The sequence below is a fragment of the Hibiscus syriacus genome, unplaced genomic scaffold, assembly GCF_006381635.1.
Source record: "Hibiscus syriacus cultivar Baekdansim isolate YM2019G1 unplaced genomic scaffold, ASM638163v2 tig00117012_pilon, whole genome shotgun sequence".
NCBI classification, from domain to species: Eukaryota; Viridiplantae; Streptophyta; class Magnoliopsida; order Malvales; family Malvaceae; genus Hibiscus; species Hibiscus syriacus.
Window position 1 is genome coordinate 2828000 of NW_024063524.1, and position 19776 is coordinate 2847775.

The following is a 19776-nucleotide window of genomic DNA, read 5'->3' on the forward strand; positions in this document are numbered from 1 at the left end:
AACTGCCCTTTCGGTACTACGCAATTTCCAGCTGTCTTAAATTAAGAAAATTATAATTTAAAGTTAAAAGGTAAAATGACGATCTAAATTTCTTACCTCCGATTGATTTGAAATCATCCTTAAACATGAGCAGTTGTTTTAGCCAGTAACTCCATGATATACTTTTTAAGATGGAGTCTGTCGTTCTCTTAACCTCGACCCCAGAAAAATTAAGTTGACCAAGGTCCTTAAGCGAAAAATTTTCCCCAAGCATTCTTACAACATTTTCAATATCTCATTCATGCCACCGTTAGTAAAATAATATCATCGACATATACCAAAACGTACATGGTCGCCTCACCTTTATTCTTAAATAGCGAGTAGTCCAAACCCTATCTCTAACAAGAACTCCCTCAGTTTGGCATACCAATTTCTCGGGGCCTGCCTTAAACCATATAAGGCTTTATTCAACTTGCAACCATGAACACCTCTTCTGTCAAACTGCCATTTAAGAAGATGTTATTTACATCAACCTAACTCAAACTCCATTTATTATGAGCTGACACAACTAGAATAACATTGATCGTCGAGATTTAACCACAAGACTGAACGTATCCTGAAAGTCTTATCCAGGAACTTGGGAGAAGCCTTTAGCAACCAACCGGGTTTTATATCTTTGCAGTGTACCATCTGTATTTCTTTTAATTCTATATAGCCATTTGCAGCCAACAGTGGATCTCCCTTCAGGCAAAGTAACAAGGGCACATGTATTGTTTTTTACTAACGCTTCATATTCATCATAGACTGCTGCCCTCCAATTTTTAGACTTCAATGCTTCATATATCGAACTTGGTTCTCCTTTCTCATGCACATTCAAGTATAGTTTCGGTTTGAAAATTCACTTCCTACTATGTGTTATCATATGGTGTCCATTGATAGCCTTTTCAACTCCTTGATTGTCATGATTTGATAACACATCTTCTTCTTGTTGACTAGATCAATTTAGTTAGGTGAAAAATTAGGTATTTTTCTCATTTTTAATTTCAATGGTTTAAATTATTTTGTGGTTATTTTAATGAGTGGTTTAGATTGTTTCTTGTAACCTATAAATACCCTACTTGTATTTGAGTTTTATCATTCAAAAATAAAAGCTTAGTTATAAGCATTTGAAAGCTTTCATAAGAGTTTCTCCTCTTTTGCAATTTTGTGAGATTATTCTAAAGAGAGTTTTTCTTCTTCTCGATCAATTAGAGTTTTTACTCTATTTCGATTCAACAATTGGCATCAGAGCCACGTTTTAAGGTCTCTTGAATTTCAAGTATGCTCGTGGCTTCAGTTTACTGATCTTCCACATCAGAAAATATTTGTGAGATTATTGTCAGGGTTATTACAACCTTGTGGAGTTCTTTGTGTTTAGAGTAATTTAGTCTGCACGTTTGTTATCAGCGTGTTCGGTTGTAGTCAAAGACTTGCTGTTACGATGGTGACCTTCAAGTAGTTGAGGAATCAAGAAGCTCAACAACCAAAACTATAACACGTGGCCAACGTGTAAAGTCTTACCTTTAAGGTCAAGACTTGTGGGAGGTTGTCGGTGGTAGTGAAGTTACACAACCGGCAGCGGAAGATGGTAACGGCGTCTTGCGGAAGTGGAAACTAAGCAGGCAAAGCAATGTTTGCTTTAAAGACCACAATAAAAGAAGAATGTGGAGAACATTCGGGATGCTAAATCACCAAAGGAAGCGTGAGACACCTTCGCTACACTCTTTTCAAAGAGAAACGATACAAAATTGCAACTTCTGGAGAATGAACTTCTATCAATGGCGCAACGCGACATGGAGGTTGCCCAATACTTTCACAAGGTGAAGTCGATATGCCATGAAATTTCAGAATTAGATCCGACAGCTGCTATTGGGGAAGCCAGGATAAAAAGAATAATTGTTCATGGCTTGAGACCTGAATACTGAAGCTTTGTAGTCACTGTACAAGGATGGCCAACACAACCATCACTTGTTGAGTTTGAAAATTTGTTGACAGCCCAGAAGCTATGGCCAAGCAAATGGGATGAATCTCACTAAAGAGTGAAATATGAAGCACTTTACATCAACTAAAGCAGAGGTGGTTCAAGACAACACAACAAATGCGGATCTAGAAAGACTGGTGAACAGAAATAAAGTCATCAGGGAAGGAATGGCACTCGTTCAGGGGAAGCTTCCAAGAATCACGGTAATAGTAGAAAGTTCGATGGAAAGTGCTACAACTGCGGGAAGATAGGCCACAAGGAAAAATACTGTTGGACCAAGAAAAGGCATGTTGAAAGTAATACTACTAGTTCCAGTTCGAAGGAGAATAGCGAAGATGATTGGGATGTTGAAGCGTTATTTGCTACGGAGGAAGAAGAATTAGCTCTCAAGGTAACAACACCAGAACGGATTGACTACAAGAATGATTGGATTGTAGATTCGGGCTGCTCAAATCATATGACGGGTGACAAACAGAAGTTGAAAAACATGTCTGAGTACAATGGAGGTCGTGTGGTGGTCAAGATATTTACCATGTCCCAGGAATGAAGAAAATTTTGCTATCTGTGGCTCAATTGACATCATCAGATCATTATGTCTTATTTGGTCCCCAAGACGTGAAGGTTTTTCGTGACCTCAAAATCTCAGAAACACCAACAATGGAGGGACGACGTTTGGATTCAATCTACGTGATGTCAGTAGAGTCTGCATATGTATACATGACAAGAAAAAATTAGACATCAGATCTACGACACATGCGGTTAGGTCACGATAGCTATTTCAAGCTAAGTGTGATGGTGAAGAAGTCGATGCTTAAGGAACTTCCTCAACTAGACGTGATAACAGACACGGTCTGTGCGGGATGCCAGTATGGTAAAGCACACCAATTACTATATGACGAGTCAAAGATTAAAGTAAAAGAACCGTTGGAATTAGTTCACTCTGATGTGTTAGGACCGGTTAAGCAACAGTCAATTAGTGGTATGTGGTACAAGGTAACATTCATTGATGACTTCTCCAGGTATGTGTGGGTTTTCTTTATGAAAGAAAAATCTGACACATTCTCAAAGTTTAAAGAGTTCAGAGAGTCAGCTGAATGAGAAGTGGGAAAGAAGATATGTTACTTGCGCACATACAACAGAGGAGAATATAGATCAAATGAATTCTCTCAATACCTAAGGGAATGTTGAATACGTCATCAGTACACTTGTGCCAACACGCCACAACATATTGGTGTAGCGGAAAGAAAAAATTGACATCTTGCAGAAATTTATCGAAGTATGCTACATGCAAATAACGTACCAGGAAGGTTTTGGGCTGAAGCAATGAGGACTGCAACCTTTGTGATTAACAGACTTCCTCAACCAAGGTTAGGATTTGTTTCACCCTTTGAGAAACTATGGAACATGAAACTACAGTTAGCTACTTTCGAGTATTTGGCTGTGTATGTTATGTGTTTGTTCCTGGATCATTTACGGAGCAAGTTTGAAGAATATGTTAGATGTATTTTTATGGGATACGACAGCCAGAGAAATGGATAGAAATGTTGTGATCCAATTAGTGGAAGATGCTACACATCACAAATGTGGTATTTGATGAAGCATCTTCTTGTGGTCCTCAGAGAAAGAGGTGTTGCAGACTTGAGAGAATTGGAAACAAGCTGCAACAAAAGATGGGAGAGCATACTGTTCAACTCCAAACAAGTTCAGATGAATCAGAGATCCAAACAAGGATGATGTCGAACAAAGAGCGACTCAGAATCCTTGGTAACTAGCATGTATCAACAACCAAATGAAGAAGGTAGGCCTAGTGAAATAGAATAATCAATTCCACAATCCAACCCGAATATCAACAAGAACGAAGGCTAAATCCCAAATATGCCAAAGCAGTCATAATTAAAGAAGCAACAGAGCCTAAGACGTTGAAAGAAGCATCACAGAGTTCTGAGTGGATGACATCTATAAAAGAAGAGATCGATTCACTTCCAAAATAAAACTTAGGATCTTGTGCCAAAGACAAAGACGTGAAACTCATATCTTGCAAATGGGTTACAAGATAAAACGATGTCCAGATGGGTCAATCGAGAGGTATAAGGCACGATTGGTAGCTCTTGGTTTCTCTCAACAGTTTGGACTAGACTATGATGAAACATTTAGTCCAGTGGCAAAACTTACAACCGTATGTTTCCTACTTGCACTTGCAGCCAACAAAGACTGGAATTTGTGGCAGATGGATGTGAAGAATGATTTTCTTCATGGAGAGCTAGATCGAGAGATCTACATGACTCAACCAATGGGTTTTCAGAGACAAGATCATCCTGAATATGTGTGTAAGCTGTGAAAAGCACTCTACATATGAATAAGCACCTAGGGCGTGTATGGTAAGATTGTGAATTTCTAACGAAAAGTGGCTATTCAATAACACCTACAGATTCTAGCTTATTTTTCAAAGTCAATGAAGGTAAACTAGCTATCGTGCTAGTATACGTGTATGACTTAATCATAACCAATGATGATGAGGAAGAAATTCTTCAAACGAAAGAGAATTTATCAGTTCTTTTCCAAATGAAGTAACTTGGACAACTTAAGCACTTTCTTGGTCTAGAGGTTGATCACACACACGAAGGAATATTTCTGTGTCAACAGAAATATGCTAAAGATCTGTTGAAGAGGAATGCTCGAATGCAAGTCAACTTCGACGCCAATGGAACCAAATACCAAAATGTGTGCACGTGAAGGAAAAGATTTGGAAGATGCAACAATGTATCTACAATTGGTAGGTAGTCTGATCTACTTAACCTTGACCCGACCTAACATTTCTTATGCAGTTGGTGTAATGATTCGGTATATGCAAAATCTAAAGAAACCTCATTTGGAAGAAGTTCGACGATACTAAGATATGTGAAGAGTACAATTGACTATGGTCTTTTGTACAAGAAAGGAAGACTGCAAGTTAGTTGGTTATTGTGATGTTGATTATGCAGATCATGACACCAGAAGATCAACAATTGGGTATGTGTTTAAGCTTGGCTCCGGAACAATTTCTTGGTGTAGCAAGAGACAACCGATTGTGTCCTTGTCAATTATGGAAGCAAAGTACCGAGCAGCAGCAATGACAACTCAAGAAAGCGTGGCTGATACAACTAATAAAAGATCTACATCAACCAATAGATTATGCAGTTATGTTGTACTGTGACAACCAATCGGCAATTCGGCTGGCGGAGAATCCTGTTTTTCATGCAAGAACTAAACATGTGGAACTTTATTACCACTTTGTTAGGGAAAAATTTTGCAATAAGAGATTAAGATGAGGCAAGTCAAGACAGATGAGCAAATTGTTGACTTGTTTACAAAAAGCTTAGTGTTGGAAGTTGAACATTTCCGTCGTCAGCTTGGCGTGATTCAAAGAATGGGGGCTAACATTGAGGGGGAGTGTTGAGAAGTCAATATAGCCTAAATAAGCCCACCTAAATTAATTTGATGTCATTGCTTACATCAATTTAGTTTTGATGTCATTGCTTACATCAATTTATTATGTGAAAAATTAGGTATTTCTCATTTTAATTTCAATGGTTAAAATTATTTTGTGATATTTAATGAGTGGTTTAGTTGTTTCTTGTAACCTATAAATACCCTATTGTATTTGAGTTTTATCATTCAAAATAAAAGCTTAGTTATAAGCATTTGAAAAGCTTTCTTAAGAGTTCCTTCTCTTTTGCAATTTTGTGAGATTATTCTAAAGAGAGTTTTTCTTCTTATCAATCAATTAGAGTTTTTACTCTATTTCGATTCAATATGCAGCACCCATCCTCTACATGTTGATGTAACACCTCCTCTACATGTTGATGTAACACCTCACCTCTACATGTTGATGAGCTGGTACTTGTAACACCCCTGATCAGCTACATGATTGCTACTAGAGTCCACAACCTCATTCTCATATGTACCCATACTCCTTTGAGTACCAGCAGAACTATTACCACATTCATTGGCAACCCTTCTTCATTTCCACCTTGGGAGATAACCTACCACCTACGTTCGCGTCATTTAATATTATCACCAAACAAATTAACTACTACTTATATTTAAATACTATTGCTGAAACATTTTTTTCTGCACATCATAACATCAGTCCTACGATAATTTATTTAAATCAAGATAATATAAATATTTCTTTAATAATAATAATTTAAGATTCAAACTTAACATGAGACTGCCTTCTTACTATTGTTGGTAAAATATAATTATAATCATGTATATAAACAACACGTAGATACAATATAAATACATCTTATATACTCATAGTTTGCTACAAAATTTGGTTTCAAGACAAACACATTGTTTGTAATTTGTTACTGATTCGAATTTTATGTGATATGATTTAAAAAATTAAAAGGTGACTTATTAAGAATTTAAAGATAAAAATAAGAATTATGGTGAATATAAGGACTCACGAGCTAAGAGTTTTATGTTTGTACAAATATATATATATATATATAAATATATATTATATGTAATTTTTCTCTTTTCAAACTTTTTATATAAATTTATATACTTATTTTCTTTATTTTATATATTTTTTAGGATTATTTATCTAACTTCATGGAGAATTCAAATAACTTTAAAGGGAGCAAGCAAAGTAAAATTTTGTCGGAGGATGTTCTTAGATTTCTGGGTTTTTTTTTTTTTTTTTTGAAAGGTTTACAACGAAAAAAACTGCAAACTGTGAAAAACCAGATGTTGCTATCTGTCAATATTCTTATAGTGAAACAAATTTAACTTAAATGAAAAGTGACATAGACCTTGCCGACTATTAAGAATATGATTGCATAATACAATCTTAAGCTATGTATGGTAACCCTCAAATGTGAATGAATTTTCATGCATGGAAGAGGAAATATTTCAAATTAATTCTTCCCCAAAGCACCAAAACATTAGTTACTAAATATTACAATATAACAAATATCACAAAATAAAAGAAAATTTTAGATTGTTTAATTGATTAATTGGTCAATAATATTCACATTTTGTGTGGATTTAAATTCTGACATTTATTTTAGAAATAATACCTCTTTACATGATAACAAAGAAATATTTATATTTTAGGTGAAAAGCTTAAACTAAAAACATCAAAAAAAGAAGAGAGAGAGAATGAAAAAAATTTATTAATATTTGAAAATAAAAATATAACAATAAAATATCTGTTACTGTTAGAAAATAAAAATATAGAAGATTTGTGACTTTGTGACTTAATCGACTTAAACAAATTCACTTCTGATCTTAATCACTAATAGTATATATATGTCATAAGAATAATATTTAATTATAAAAAACTTGCAAAACAAAAAACTACTCAAATTGGTTTTCATAGTTTTAATTAAATTATAGAGTAGAATATACTCATGTACGAAATTAATGTGTAACAAGGTTTATACTACAGTGAGTTGCATCATAAATTTTTTTATCGAATCAAACAAAATTCGAGTGCAAAATCTAATAATATATAATCAGTTAACTCGAATGCATTATGCATGGGAAATTCTTGAAGTTACTGTCATGTTCTGCTGATAAAACCTTTGATCGTTGGATGGGTGTAACAATATTAGAGATATATGTAGAAAATAATACTAAGAAGTTTAATCATAGATAATGAAAGCATATGATGGAATCCTTTGTGGCACCAAGAACAAGTGAAGTCCACACTTTACAAGTAAATCCGAACACATTACAAAGATATTGCCCATTGCACAAATCAAAGAACTAAATAATAGAGATTCACTCTTACGTTTCTATACTAAATTCTGAATTATCTAAGCATCTGCATATTGCTTACAACTTGATAATTATGAGATGCCTGGCAAGCTTTCGCCAAAGAGGAGTAACCCACATTAGCCATTGCTGTACCGGGGAAACCCTATGCCCATCGGCCTATTCACAGCAGCTTGTTCCAGGGATTGAACCTGTTTCTTCAAGAACTTGACATGACGAATAGCTTCGTCCAACATCGAAGCAGTGTCCATCTTAGTGCCTCCCGGAACGATCTTGCAGGATCCTTATCCGCTCACTTATCCATTCTCTTCTGTGCCTGGCGGCCCACTCTGTGGATCCTTTGGGATCTTCACGTTTCTTCTCTTCGGAGCCTTAATGGATTCCGGGTCGATATGAATCGGCTGCATTGCCACTATACGGAAGATCATCTCCCTCACTGCTGCCATCGAGTTCTTCTTATCTACCGAAGGAGGATACGAGTTCGAGTTATTGAAAAGAGATGGATACTTCAACTTGTTTTGGATTGAAGAGGTGGAGCCATGGATTCTTGAGCTTGGACATTGCCGATGAATGATAAGTGGAAGGTGGCAAGGCCATGAATGTGTTGAGTGAAGAGGATCATTAATGGGGTTAGGGTAAATGGGTGGGGTAAGCCGTGGAGCTTGAAGTCCCATTGGAGAAGTTTAGTTCATAGGTCTTGAAAGTAGGCGACTCACAGAATTCAGGAAGCTTTCCATTTGCATCATCATTGTCATCATATCCATGTGGTCTTCTGCTACTGAGGATTTGGTCATGTTAACATCCATTGAACTTTGACGCAAACTAGCTATCTGCTACTCTTTGGTCTTTTAGAAAAGCACTATTTGAGAGAAACAAACTGAAAGACTAAAATGGCAGAGAGATGAGAAGGAGCTGAGCTGACAGAAGATATAGATTTGATAGAATTAGGGTTTTTGTTTTTTTAATCAAAGATGCGCAGAGCTGAAGATAAAAGGAGAGATGAAAAGGTGTATTTCGAAGTACAACTAATATCTAGCAAAGATGTGGAAAGGCCTTTATATAGCAACTTGTGACCAATCTACATATATAAATAATTTTATGCAAAGGTTGTAGGAAAGTTCCTGTCCCAAAAACGCATTTAGGATTGTATATGTGTGGTCTCTGGACTCTGATAGTTACCGCCCATCATGTGGGGCTAACTCTAAATTCAGCCCTCCGATCTAGTAAATTCGTCATACCCTTAGGCCCACAAATTAGATGGCTTGGATTTAAGGATATTGCTCAAAGAAGGTGCATGAACCACTTTGTTTTTTATAGTCTGCCATTAAGTACACTCTAAGAGTTTGCTTTGCCTTAAAAAATATATTCTTCCATTTACCATGAAACCCACACACTCCACTGTCCATGACTTTTGTCAGGAAAATCAATCCTTTAGTGGTCTCCCGTGATTATAAAGATTCCGGTAACTTTGGGAAGATCGATCACAGAAGTGGGATTTAAAAGTAGACATCAGTGGGCGCAGTTTTGGTCTCTCTCATCATTGCCTTTGACACGCTTTCCAAGGTGGTTGGAAGGGTGACGGTGTTGCAGAGAGCCAGAGACCCCCTCCAGTGCAACTGCAACTATGCAAATGGCTTCGGGTGCTGCAATTTTCCTTTTGTTGCTCAACTCACACCTTCCATTCGTGAGCAGCTCTGTTGTTTCACTCTTCACCAATGTGTGTATATAGACAATTCTTTGAATTGAAAAGGATCTGAGATTTTTACTGTCATTCATCTATTTGGGTTTTTAAATACAGGTATTCAGCAAATTAAATATATTCGAAATAGTACACGTACCATATCTAAATTATGAAAGACCATGACTAGTACATTTGAAATGCACATGGGGGTTTGAGATTCAGGCATTTCCAGTAACTCGAAAACAATATTTAAATCATCTGCATCAGATAACCTCCCCTCTATCCTGCTCCCGAGGCCACCCAGGGTTCCAAAATTACAGTGAAATAAGAAACCAGAAAAAAAAAAAAAAAAGCACTCGTAGAAATGGTACTGTTGTATAAAACATTACTTTGATTGTATCTTCCTACTGAAGAAAACTAACAGAGCAAATAATTACAATGCCCAGAAAGTGGTCCTTGATATTATTCTATCATCGGCAAAGATGATCTCTTTTCTCTTGTACAGGTTTCTCAAATGCTGCGATGGAACTTCACCTCTTCCGTATTGTCAAGCTTTGATGATTCAATGTATCATTAGCACTGGGGAAAATTGAGAACCCTTTATGTTTTAATGGAAACAAAGGCGACATAAAGACAAGTTTGAACTTTGAGACTGATACTGAAAATAAGGTGGTCTACTTTGATGCTAGAATTGAAGTTGGTTGATGGAGCAGGTCGTCCATTCATAATATAGGGGGTCCTTTCCACACACTGTTAAAGTGCCAGATCAATTGAGATCGGATCAAAATGGGAATCTTTGTTGGGTTTAAGCCAACTATTTTTGCATAACTGAACAGTAGTATATATACATGTTGAGTTAGTGGTTGGGTGGTGAGAGGCATAGGCAACCTTGCCTCAGGAGACGCGTTGATTTATGGAGAAACCCACATCTGAGGGGCAATTTGATAACCAAGGCCCATTAACGCGTTCATAAAGGCGGTTGTAGCGTACTGATGCTTTCAGTTTGAGCTGAAAAGCACGCAATTAGCAGGCCTTGATTCCGCGTATTGTCGACACATCATCATAGTCATTCGATACTCGTACCTGAAACAGCGGCGAAATTCATGCAGCAATGAGAGGAATATGGTTCAATGCAATCCCAGCAGTAGGACCATGTACCCTCATCCAGACTCAAAACCCCTTCAACTTGCACTAATTTCTCAATCCTTCGAAGATACCAAGAAATCTCATTTCTTAAGTGAATGTCATATCAAACTAGATCTGCTCAGCAGTATCAAGCTGTGTTTTCCAAAATTCAATCAATCAGATTCAATTCTAAATCAAAGATTGATTTTCCCCTTTTTTATATGAAAATGATTGGAGTGATCTTGAAATTTGACGATTTAATGTTACAACTTCATTGTTCATCAATCAGTCAAGAGGGACTCAAAAGTAGTCTTGATGGGATTTATTTCAATCAACAGTCATGCCCTGAATTGTATTTCTTCTTGTTTTGACAGTTAGATCATCCAACTAAACAAGTCTTTCAATTGAATGGGAAGGGCAACGCAGGTGGGCGGATCGGTAATTCTACCTAACAAATTGCAACTAATTTGGTATTCTTTATGATTTTTTGTACATGTAATTGCTGAGGTAAAATAACAGTTTGGATGAAAAAAACGTTGGGATTTGGAAGATCCTACAACAGAAGGTTTGACAAAGAGAGGAATAAGAGGGAAATGCTCACGTGTGACGACCTTAATATAAGGCTAAAATAAGACGTTACTGATTTTGTTATTGTTTAAATAAAAAAACCGATAAAAAATGATTGGAAACATTATTAGAAACAATAACAAAACCGGTACATTTTACCGAAATTGGAAAAAATGATCGGAAATATTATTAGGCGCTACCGTTTTTGTTATTGTTTGGTATTTTTACCGGAAATGTTAAAAAAATTGGTGATTTAGGTAAAAATAATGATATTTTAGGTAATTTTTTACCGGTTTTATTATTTAAACAATAACAAAATCGATATCGCCTTATTTTAGCCTTATATTAAGGTGTCGCGCTGTAGAACTTCCCGGAATGGAAAATGCTCACGTAAAGTTGAATGGTAGGTTGTAAACTTGTTAGATTAATGCTACTCACCAAATACTCAATCAACCCTAAATTTAAATCCTTACCTAATTTCTCTCTTCCAAGTTCAGCAATCCATGCTCACCAAAAACTAACTCTTTTATATACTATTCGAGTTAACTGATAACTCAAACTGTTCAAGCTCAAATTTAATTTGATAATTAAATTAATTTAAAATCAAAGCCAAATAATTTGGAGCTAATTTGATCTCTAATAATTAAAAAGGAGGAAAAAAATCTTATGAGAGAATCTCTCATGATTTGTGGATAAAAAACTTCAGGTCCAAAAGCTGAACCAAACAAGATGAATTTGAAGAATATAGGCTCAAATTGATAATAAAACCCCACCAATTGTTGTCAAGCAGAGAGCAAACAAGTTCGGCAATTTACCGAGAGAGCAAAAACTAGGGCAAGGGTCAGAGTCAATAGGGCTGCCTGCATTGGATAAATTTTGAGCATCAAATTTTATAAATCTAGAGATTTAAATTAAAAGTTTTAAAAAATTTGAAGGGTTTAGTTTCTATTTTTTTCCATAAAATTGAGGTATATCTAAATTTTTTGAAAATCTGAGAGACTTAATGATAATTTTAAAATTCTGAGAGAAATTTAATTAAACATTTAAAAAATAAAAGTTTAATCTAAAAATTTACGGGACCAAATTAAATATTTTAAAGAAAGATTATAAATTTTCAAATTTTGGGGGACCCTGGCCCTCATTTTTTGAAAATCTGAGAGACTTAATGATAATTTTTAAAAATCTGAGAGAAATTTAATTAAAACATTTAAAAAATAAAAGTTTAATCTAAATTTACGGGACCAAATTAAATATTTTAAAGAAAGATTATAAATTTTCAAATTTTGGGGGACCCTGGCCCTCACATACCCCGTTGCGTTCCGCCTCTGGCTGCGTGCTTGGCCACCATTCCATGAACCTTTGAAAAGGTTGCATATGCATCACCTCAGACCAGATAGGAACTCCCCCACTATCACAGGTTGCAACTCATGTTCATATATATTCAACTCATCATGTTGCCAACATTTTTAAAAGGAGGCACGGGCGGACCTTATACCCCAGGCAACCCCTCAAAATTGTAATTTAGTGTTAATTTTTTTTAATTAATACAATTGCTACCCCTATATTACACCATGCAACCCCTCAAAATTGTAACTTAGTGTTAATTTTTTCTATTTTTTTAATTAATACAATTACTACCCTTAATATTGTGTGTAATTGTTACTCTTTATTATAGGAAAAATTAATATTCTATTTAAAATTAAAAAAAAAGAGATCAAGCCGGAATTGGGATTTGGGATACGACAATTGGCAACATATTAGAAAGGCTATGAAAACTGAAAACCTCGATTGAAGATTAGAAGGTCAAACCGCCGACAAGGGTTGAGGGTTGTGGTCTTGTGGAAACTCAACCCATCTTGGAAAGGCAAGGCCGCAAGGGCTTTCTCACTGCCTTCTTGGTGCGATTGAACTTTGAAGGGGAAGACGACAGTAGTCGATTGAACTTTGAACTTTTGAAGGGAAGATGCAGTAGTGGAAACCTCGAAGACAGCAAGTTGAACTTTGAACTTTCTACCTTTTTCTCCAAATATACAAATGAGACAAGTATGTGTACTTTCTTTTATCTTAATTTATTCTTTACATTAATGATTTTATTATCTTTCTCACTTTGTTTTCTTTCATTCATATTTAACTTTTCATGTTTAACAATAAAGGTAGTAAACTGTATATAATATTGCTTTGTTATTTGAAATTGATTAATTCATTAAAATTAGGTTTTGTTTAGTTTGATGTATTAAAATTAGGATATTAAAGTAAAGTAGTAATTCATAGTATATAATTATTATATGTTGAGTTTTTAATATATTAATCATTTTATTTATTGAAATATTTAATTGTAGGGTTCTATTGGTAACTATTTTAAAAGGAAATTAGATGTTGGTACTGATGGAAGTAGTGAAGGATCTTCTAAAAGAAATAGCTCAAATGAAGTTCCACAAAGACCACAACCTACCACTGTGTCACCTACTCCCATGGCTTCCATTCCAACAACTATTAATATGAATGATCTTCCTTCGGATCTGACGGATAGACCAAAAATTACATCTTATCATCCAAATCAAAAAGATGAAATAAGAAGGGCATATTGTATTAAAGGACCATGTCAACCAAGGGGTCATACTTTTCCATCAAAAAAGATAGGTCCTAAGCTAAGACGCTTTATCGTTGAATGGTTTGATGAATTTGATTGGTTAGAGTATAGCATAAAGGAGGACAAAGCTTATTGTTTATGTTGCTACTTATTTGGAGATATTGTAGGACAACAAGGTGGGAGAGATGCATTTGTGACGGAAGGATTTAGCACTTGGAGTAAAAAGAAATCGTTATATGCTCATGTAGGTAATGTTGATAGTTTATGTAACATCCCAAACTATAGGTTAGTGACTAAATTGTAAAATTTTAGAATTTGGTGATTAAAGTGGAAAAGTTGAAAAGTTGAAAAGTTCAATGATTTATATGGAGATATTTCATGAAAGTTTTTAGTAAATATTAAAGGAGTCAAAGGGCAAATGAGTAATTAAACAAGGAAAATAATTAAATAATGATTAATGGGTATTATAATACCCATGTGGAGCATGATTGAAGAGATAAGCTTCTAGGCCATTCTATTCTTCATCTTCTTCTCTTCTCCACGTGAAAACTCAAGCAAAGGTAAGAGTTTCTTGTTTGTTTTGTTGATTTTATAGTTGGGTTTTGATCATTAGATGATAACTAAGCTTATGGAAAGCTTAAGTTATCTTAAAATCAAAAGATAAAAGAGTTATGAAAGATTAAAGAAAATGGGTTTTTAGGTGAAATTTTGAGTAAGAATGTTTAAATGAATTTGGATGATGAATTTGACTTGTCATCCATGAGAATAAGAAGTTAGAAGTGTTAGAATGAAGTTTTGATAACATGGAAAATTTGGTATGATTATTGATTTCTATATGGAGAATAGAATTTTGAGGTTTAAGATGAAATAAATAGATATAAATGAGTTTAAGCATGTATATTTGAAATAAGAATATGAAAGAGAATGAAACTTGAAGAATTGAAATTGAAAGAGTGAATTTTCGTGTAATGAACAGTGATTTATGGGTAGGTGCATCGATGCATTAAGGGTGCATCGATGCATGGATATTTCGAAGCTATTTTGTGCACCGATGCACCCATAGTGCATCGATGCACTCTTAAAGGAAAAGCTGAAATTTGGTTTATTAAATTAGCCTGAGTTATTAACATCAAGTTATAAGGGTTAGGCTTCTGATAATTATTTCGGAAATTATGTTTATGTAGTTATTGAGTCTAATCAAGTTATGGAACAATCAAAGGATTAGGATTGAATCAAAGCAAGGCTAAGGTGAGTGCAAATTAATTTGTACCTATGATATTGAACGAACATTGGCTTGCGATGAGCCAATGATGGAGTTACTATGGTAAGAAGTAACTTCTAAAATATTATGTGATTCTTATGTGTGCATGAATACATGAAAATAGGATAAAAGCTAGGTATATGTGATCTATGTTAATGCATGTATATGTGATGATAAGTTATATGATTATAAGTGACAAGATATAGGTGATACATGTTATACGATATGATTTATGAGAATATATGAGAATATATGCCTATGTGATGAGCTATGTGATGTATATACGAATATATGTGAACAAGATATGACATACACACATGGACAAATGAGAAATGATATATGTTATATGATATGGAACTATGTGACTACGTGATAAAGAATATATGTCTATGAGAAGGCATAAGAACAAAGTATAAGCTATGTAACATATGAATATGAATCATATGAAAACGTTCTACGTGTAAGTGAACTATATGATGATATGATATGTAATAAATATGAAAGATAATGCCCATGTTATGTGTCATGAGATCTAGAGGTATAGTTGGCATGCCAAGAGTCGAGGGTCTACGCAGTCCTTCGGGACAAATTCTACGTGGTCCTTCGGGACATATATGTATTCCTTGGAACATGTATGAGGTCTTTTGAGACACTTGATCCTTTGTATATGTATATGATTCTTAAGGAATTTCTATGTGGTCCTTATGGACAAATCTTATATGGCACTACGGTACAATTCTACGCGGTCCTTCGGGACAAATTCTACGTGGCACTACGGTGCAAATTTATACGAGCTGTGGTGACAGCATATGTGCACAACCTCAGTGTACTCACATATCTTTAGTTCTCACAAGTGTACCATGGGCTAATTAAAGAGATAACACAAATATATTATATGTGATTTATATGCTTTTGATAATATGAAATGTCACAAGAATTATATGATGATGTGTATATTGTTTGGTTAAGAATGTTAGATACAAGAGCATATGACTAAGGGATTAAGGATAATGCTAAGAAGGTAAATGATGAGATATGTTTTTATATGATATGATAGTAATTGCAGATGTATGTATTTTGTTTATATGAAATGGTATATGGTTATATTATATGTTTTATATGCCTCACTAAGTCATCGACTTAGTGTGTGATTGTTTCACACGTAGGTTTGGAAAGCGAAAAGAGAAGTAAAGAGAAACAAGACAGGTCAGTTCTCCTTACCGAAAAATCAGATCAAAAATGTAAATTGAATTACATGTATTTTGTTAGAAAGAATTTAGTTGGCATGTAATAATAAAATATTTGTATTGGATACACTCGGATCGAGTTTTGTAATGTTTTAAACATATTTATGTAAATATAATATATAGTAATGAACGGTGAAATTTTTACGAGTTTATATGTATTTTTACGAAATCACTATAGCAGTACTATAGCAGTGCATCGATGCACAAATTTGCTTCGATGTTTTCATGCATCGATGCACTATAGCACTGTTCATTTCTGTTCAGGTACTGTTCATACCGTATTTTACTATTCATAAATACGTTTTTACTTCAAAATTTTATAACAAACACAATTCAAACGTATATGATCGTATTTTCTTAATATAAGTTCAAATGTTATGATATTTTACAAGAATAAAGGTTTTAAAATGTCAATGTGATATCTCGGACTCGTATCCAGGTCGGATACGGGTTGGGGTGTTACAGTTTACACAACAAAGCACGACAAAAGCGTGAAAATCTAGTGAAAAAAAATCAATCTATTAGTGATGCTCTTAATAAGCAAACTGAACATGAGAAGAGTAACTATGAAATTCGATTACGTGCTACAATTGTCACTTGTAGATTTTTGTTGGAAAATAAGTTACCGTTTCATGGCCATGATGAGTCGGATGACTCCATTTCCAAAGGGCTTTTCATTGAAACATTATCTTTGATTAGAGAACACAATGAGAGTATTTATAATGTTACCTTAGAAAAGGCTCCGAAGAACGATAAATTGACATCTCCAAAGATTCAAAAAGATATTGTTGAATGTTTTTCAAAAGAAATAATAAAGTCCATTTGTGATGAAATTGGTAAGGATGTGTTTGCCATATTAGTTGACGAGTCTAGTGATGTATCTAAAAAGGAGCAAATGGCTATGGTTTTGAGATATGTTGATAGACTTGGAGTTGTTAAGGAGATATTTATTGGAGTTGTTCACGTGACGGATACATCTTCTTTGACTCTTAAAGCTGCCATTGATTCCGTATTTACTGACAATAAATTAAGCATGGCTCAGGTAATATGTCATATTTATTTGATTTATATTTTAATTATTTAATTGAATCTTTATTTTTATATATTAAATCTTTTATCTATTATTTGAAATAGGTAAGAGGGCAAGGTTATGATGGAGCAAGTAATATGTGTAGTGAGTTTAACGGTTTGAAAGCGTTGATCTTAAGAGATAATAAGTCAACATATTATGTACATTGTTTTGCTCACCAACTTCAATTAGTGATCGTGGCGGTTGCAAAGAGTCATGATGGTGCTCATGAATTCTTTGAGCAACTAGCTTTGGTGGTTAATGTGGTTTGTGCTTCCTGCAAAAGAAAGGATATCATACGAGAGAGCTACAAAAAGAGATTGAAAACGGAAATTGGTATTGGTGAAACTGAAACCGGAAGAGGGTTGAATCAAGAGCTTTATCTAATTCGAGCAGGAGATACAAGATGGGGTTCCCATTATAAAACAATCATAAGTTTGATGAATTTGTTTCCTGAAGTTATTGAGGTGCTTAAATATGTTGAAGAGGACGGCTCAACTTTATCTAACCGAAATCAAGTGTACGGTATTTTATCATATTTTAAAACACTTTATTTTTTGTTTTATTTACACTTGATGTTGGAGATTTTAGGTCTCACGGATACCTTGTCAAGACATCTTCAAAGAAAAGATCAAGATATTTTGGAAGCGGCTTCATTGGTAAGAGCAACAAAGAAATCATTGCAAACTTTAAGAAATGACAGGTTTGGTTCAATTTTAAAGAAAGTATATTTTTTTATCAAAAACATAGCATTGAAACTTTGGATATGTCAGAATATTATGTTACTCCAAGAAACCGTAGGACCAAGATTACTAATCAGCATCATTTTGAGGTTGAGATTTTTAACACGGTTTTGGATATGCAAATTTTAGAATTTGGGGATCGATTTAGTGAGGTAAGCACCGAATTGCTAGAAAACATGGCGGCTTTAAGTCCTTCTGATTCATTTTCTAAGTTTGATAAATCAAAGTTGTTGAAGTTAAGTGAGATGTACCCAGATGATTTTAGTGATTCAGAAAGGACATATCTTCTTGGTCAACTTGATATCTACTATCACTCTTTGCTACATGATGACAAATTTGCTAACTTGAATGGAATTGCCGACCTTTCTCGCTTGATGGTGGAAACAGGGAAACATCGTTCTTTTCTTTTGATCTATAGGTTATTAAAGTTAGTTTTGGTTCTGCCGGTTGCAACTGCAACGGTTGAAAGATGTTTTTCTGCAATGAAGCTTTTAAAGACAGACTTGCGCAACAAAATGAGTGACGATTTTATGAATCATGCCTTGATTTGCGCAATAGAAAAAGAAGCACTTTTAGATGTTAAGATTGAAAGTGTAATCAATCGCTTTAAAAAAATGAAAACAAGAAAAGGTCAACTTTAGAATGTAATTTATGGACATTTTATTATATTAATAGATATCGTAGTTTCTAAAAAAAATTATAAGAGTTTTTGTGCAACCCATGAACTTTTGTCCTAGGTCCGCCTCTGAAAGGAGGTTTTTTTTTAAATGATGGGGTATTTTCATCTTCAGTCTAAATTCCATCTTTTCCGCTCAAGCAATCCGTTTTTACTACTCATATGTGGTCAAATATTAAAAATATATACCGATATTTATATATTTTATAACTGAATTTAAATAAATTTATTATTTAATTTCAACTTGATAAATAAAGCACAGCCTAACTAATATGGGTTGATCAAGTGGTAAACAACTTGATATCCTTTAAGTAAAGTCTCGAGTTCGAGTTTTTGTGTATGAAAAAAATCTCTGCTGGGAGATTCACCTACCTAAACCGGGAGATTCAGAGAATTGGGGTATTGGTAAGAGCGATGACGATGACGGGTTAATGGATGACCAACGATGGATGGACGATCATTTGGTACCGGAAGTTGTCGTTGAAAATGACCGATGGAGACAATGAGGGGTTTGATATTAAAACTTTTGGGATTTGATTTTTTTGTTCTTTTGAGATTTTAGAAAAATATTGAGTTTCTTAAAAATACAATTTTTAAGTTTTTAAAAATAAAAATAAAAAATATAAATATAAATGTGACACAAATCATTTAACTATCTTTTTTAACCAACGTTACAGTGTAGGTACTTCAAAGTGTAATATTAAAAATGTTAGCTATTTATTTTGAGTGAAAAAAATTAGACACCTAAAATTAACTTATAGTTTAGTTTAAATACTTATTTTGCATTAACCTAATAATTAACATCAAAAGGCTTTTTAAAAAAATTATGCATATTAAACTGATACTGTAAAGATAACTTGGTATAAAACTCTGCGTTTGATGGTGTGGTTCATTACATGATTGAATTTGCTTGTGGTATAAAAATTAGTTATTGCTGATGACTGAAATACTTTGTTTGTGGACCGACGTCCTTCTAGGTTCATATTTAGGCCCTGTGTTTACGTAATAGATCCCGTCGGGGCAATTTTATATTAAAAACTTCAAATAAATAA

General features: G+C 34.3%; 1 protein-coding gene and 1 pseudogene across 1 annotated transcript; one reads left to right on the plus strand and one right to left on the minus strand.

The window, feature by feature from the left end:
- Window positions 1–7802: 7802 nt before the first annotated feature.
- On the minus strand, window positions 7803–8571 carry LOC120195450 (annotated as a pseudogene).
- A 598-nt stretch (window positions 8572–9169) lies between these two features.
- Window positions 9170–19230, plus strand: LOC120195374 (zinc finger MYM-type protein 1-like). The gene is made up of 8 exons (XM_039197420.1): window positions 9170–9227; window positions 9329–9405; window positions 13478–14013; window positions 16840–17278; window positions 17371–17830; window positions 17897–18008; window positions 18056–18641; window positions 19042–19230. The coding sequence occupies exons 1-8, from the start codon at window positions 9170–9172 to the stop codon at window positions 19228–19230; spliced, it is 2457 nt and encodes an 818-aa protein (XP_039053351.1).
- Window positions 19231–19776: the final 546 nt, after the last annotated feature.

What these genes read in the sequence shown, in the direction of transcription:
- LOC120195374 (XM_039197420.1), top strand. Translation starts at nt 9,170, where the DNA reads ATGACTTTTGTCAGGAAAATCAATCCTTTAGTGGTCTCCCGTGATTAT. An exon ending in ATAAATTAAGCATGGCTCAG is followed by an intron (nt 17,279 to 17,370) that starts GTAATATGTCAT and finishes TATTTGAAATAG; the next exon opens with GTAAGAGGGCAAGGTTATGA. An exon ending in TAACCGAAATCAAGTGTACG is followed by an intron (nt 17,831 to 17,896) that starts GTATTTTATCAT and finishes TGGAGATTTTAG; the next exon opens with GTCTCACGGATACCTTGTCA.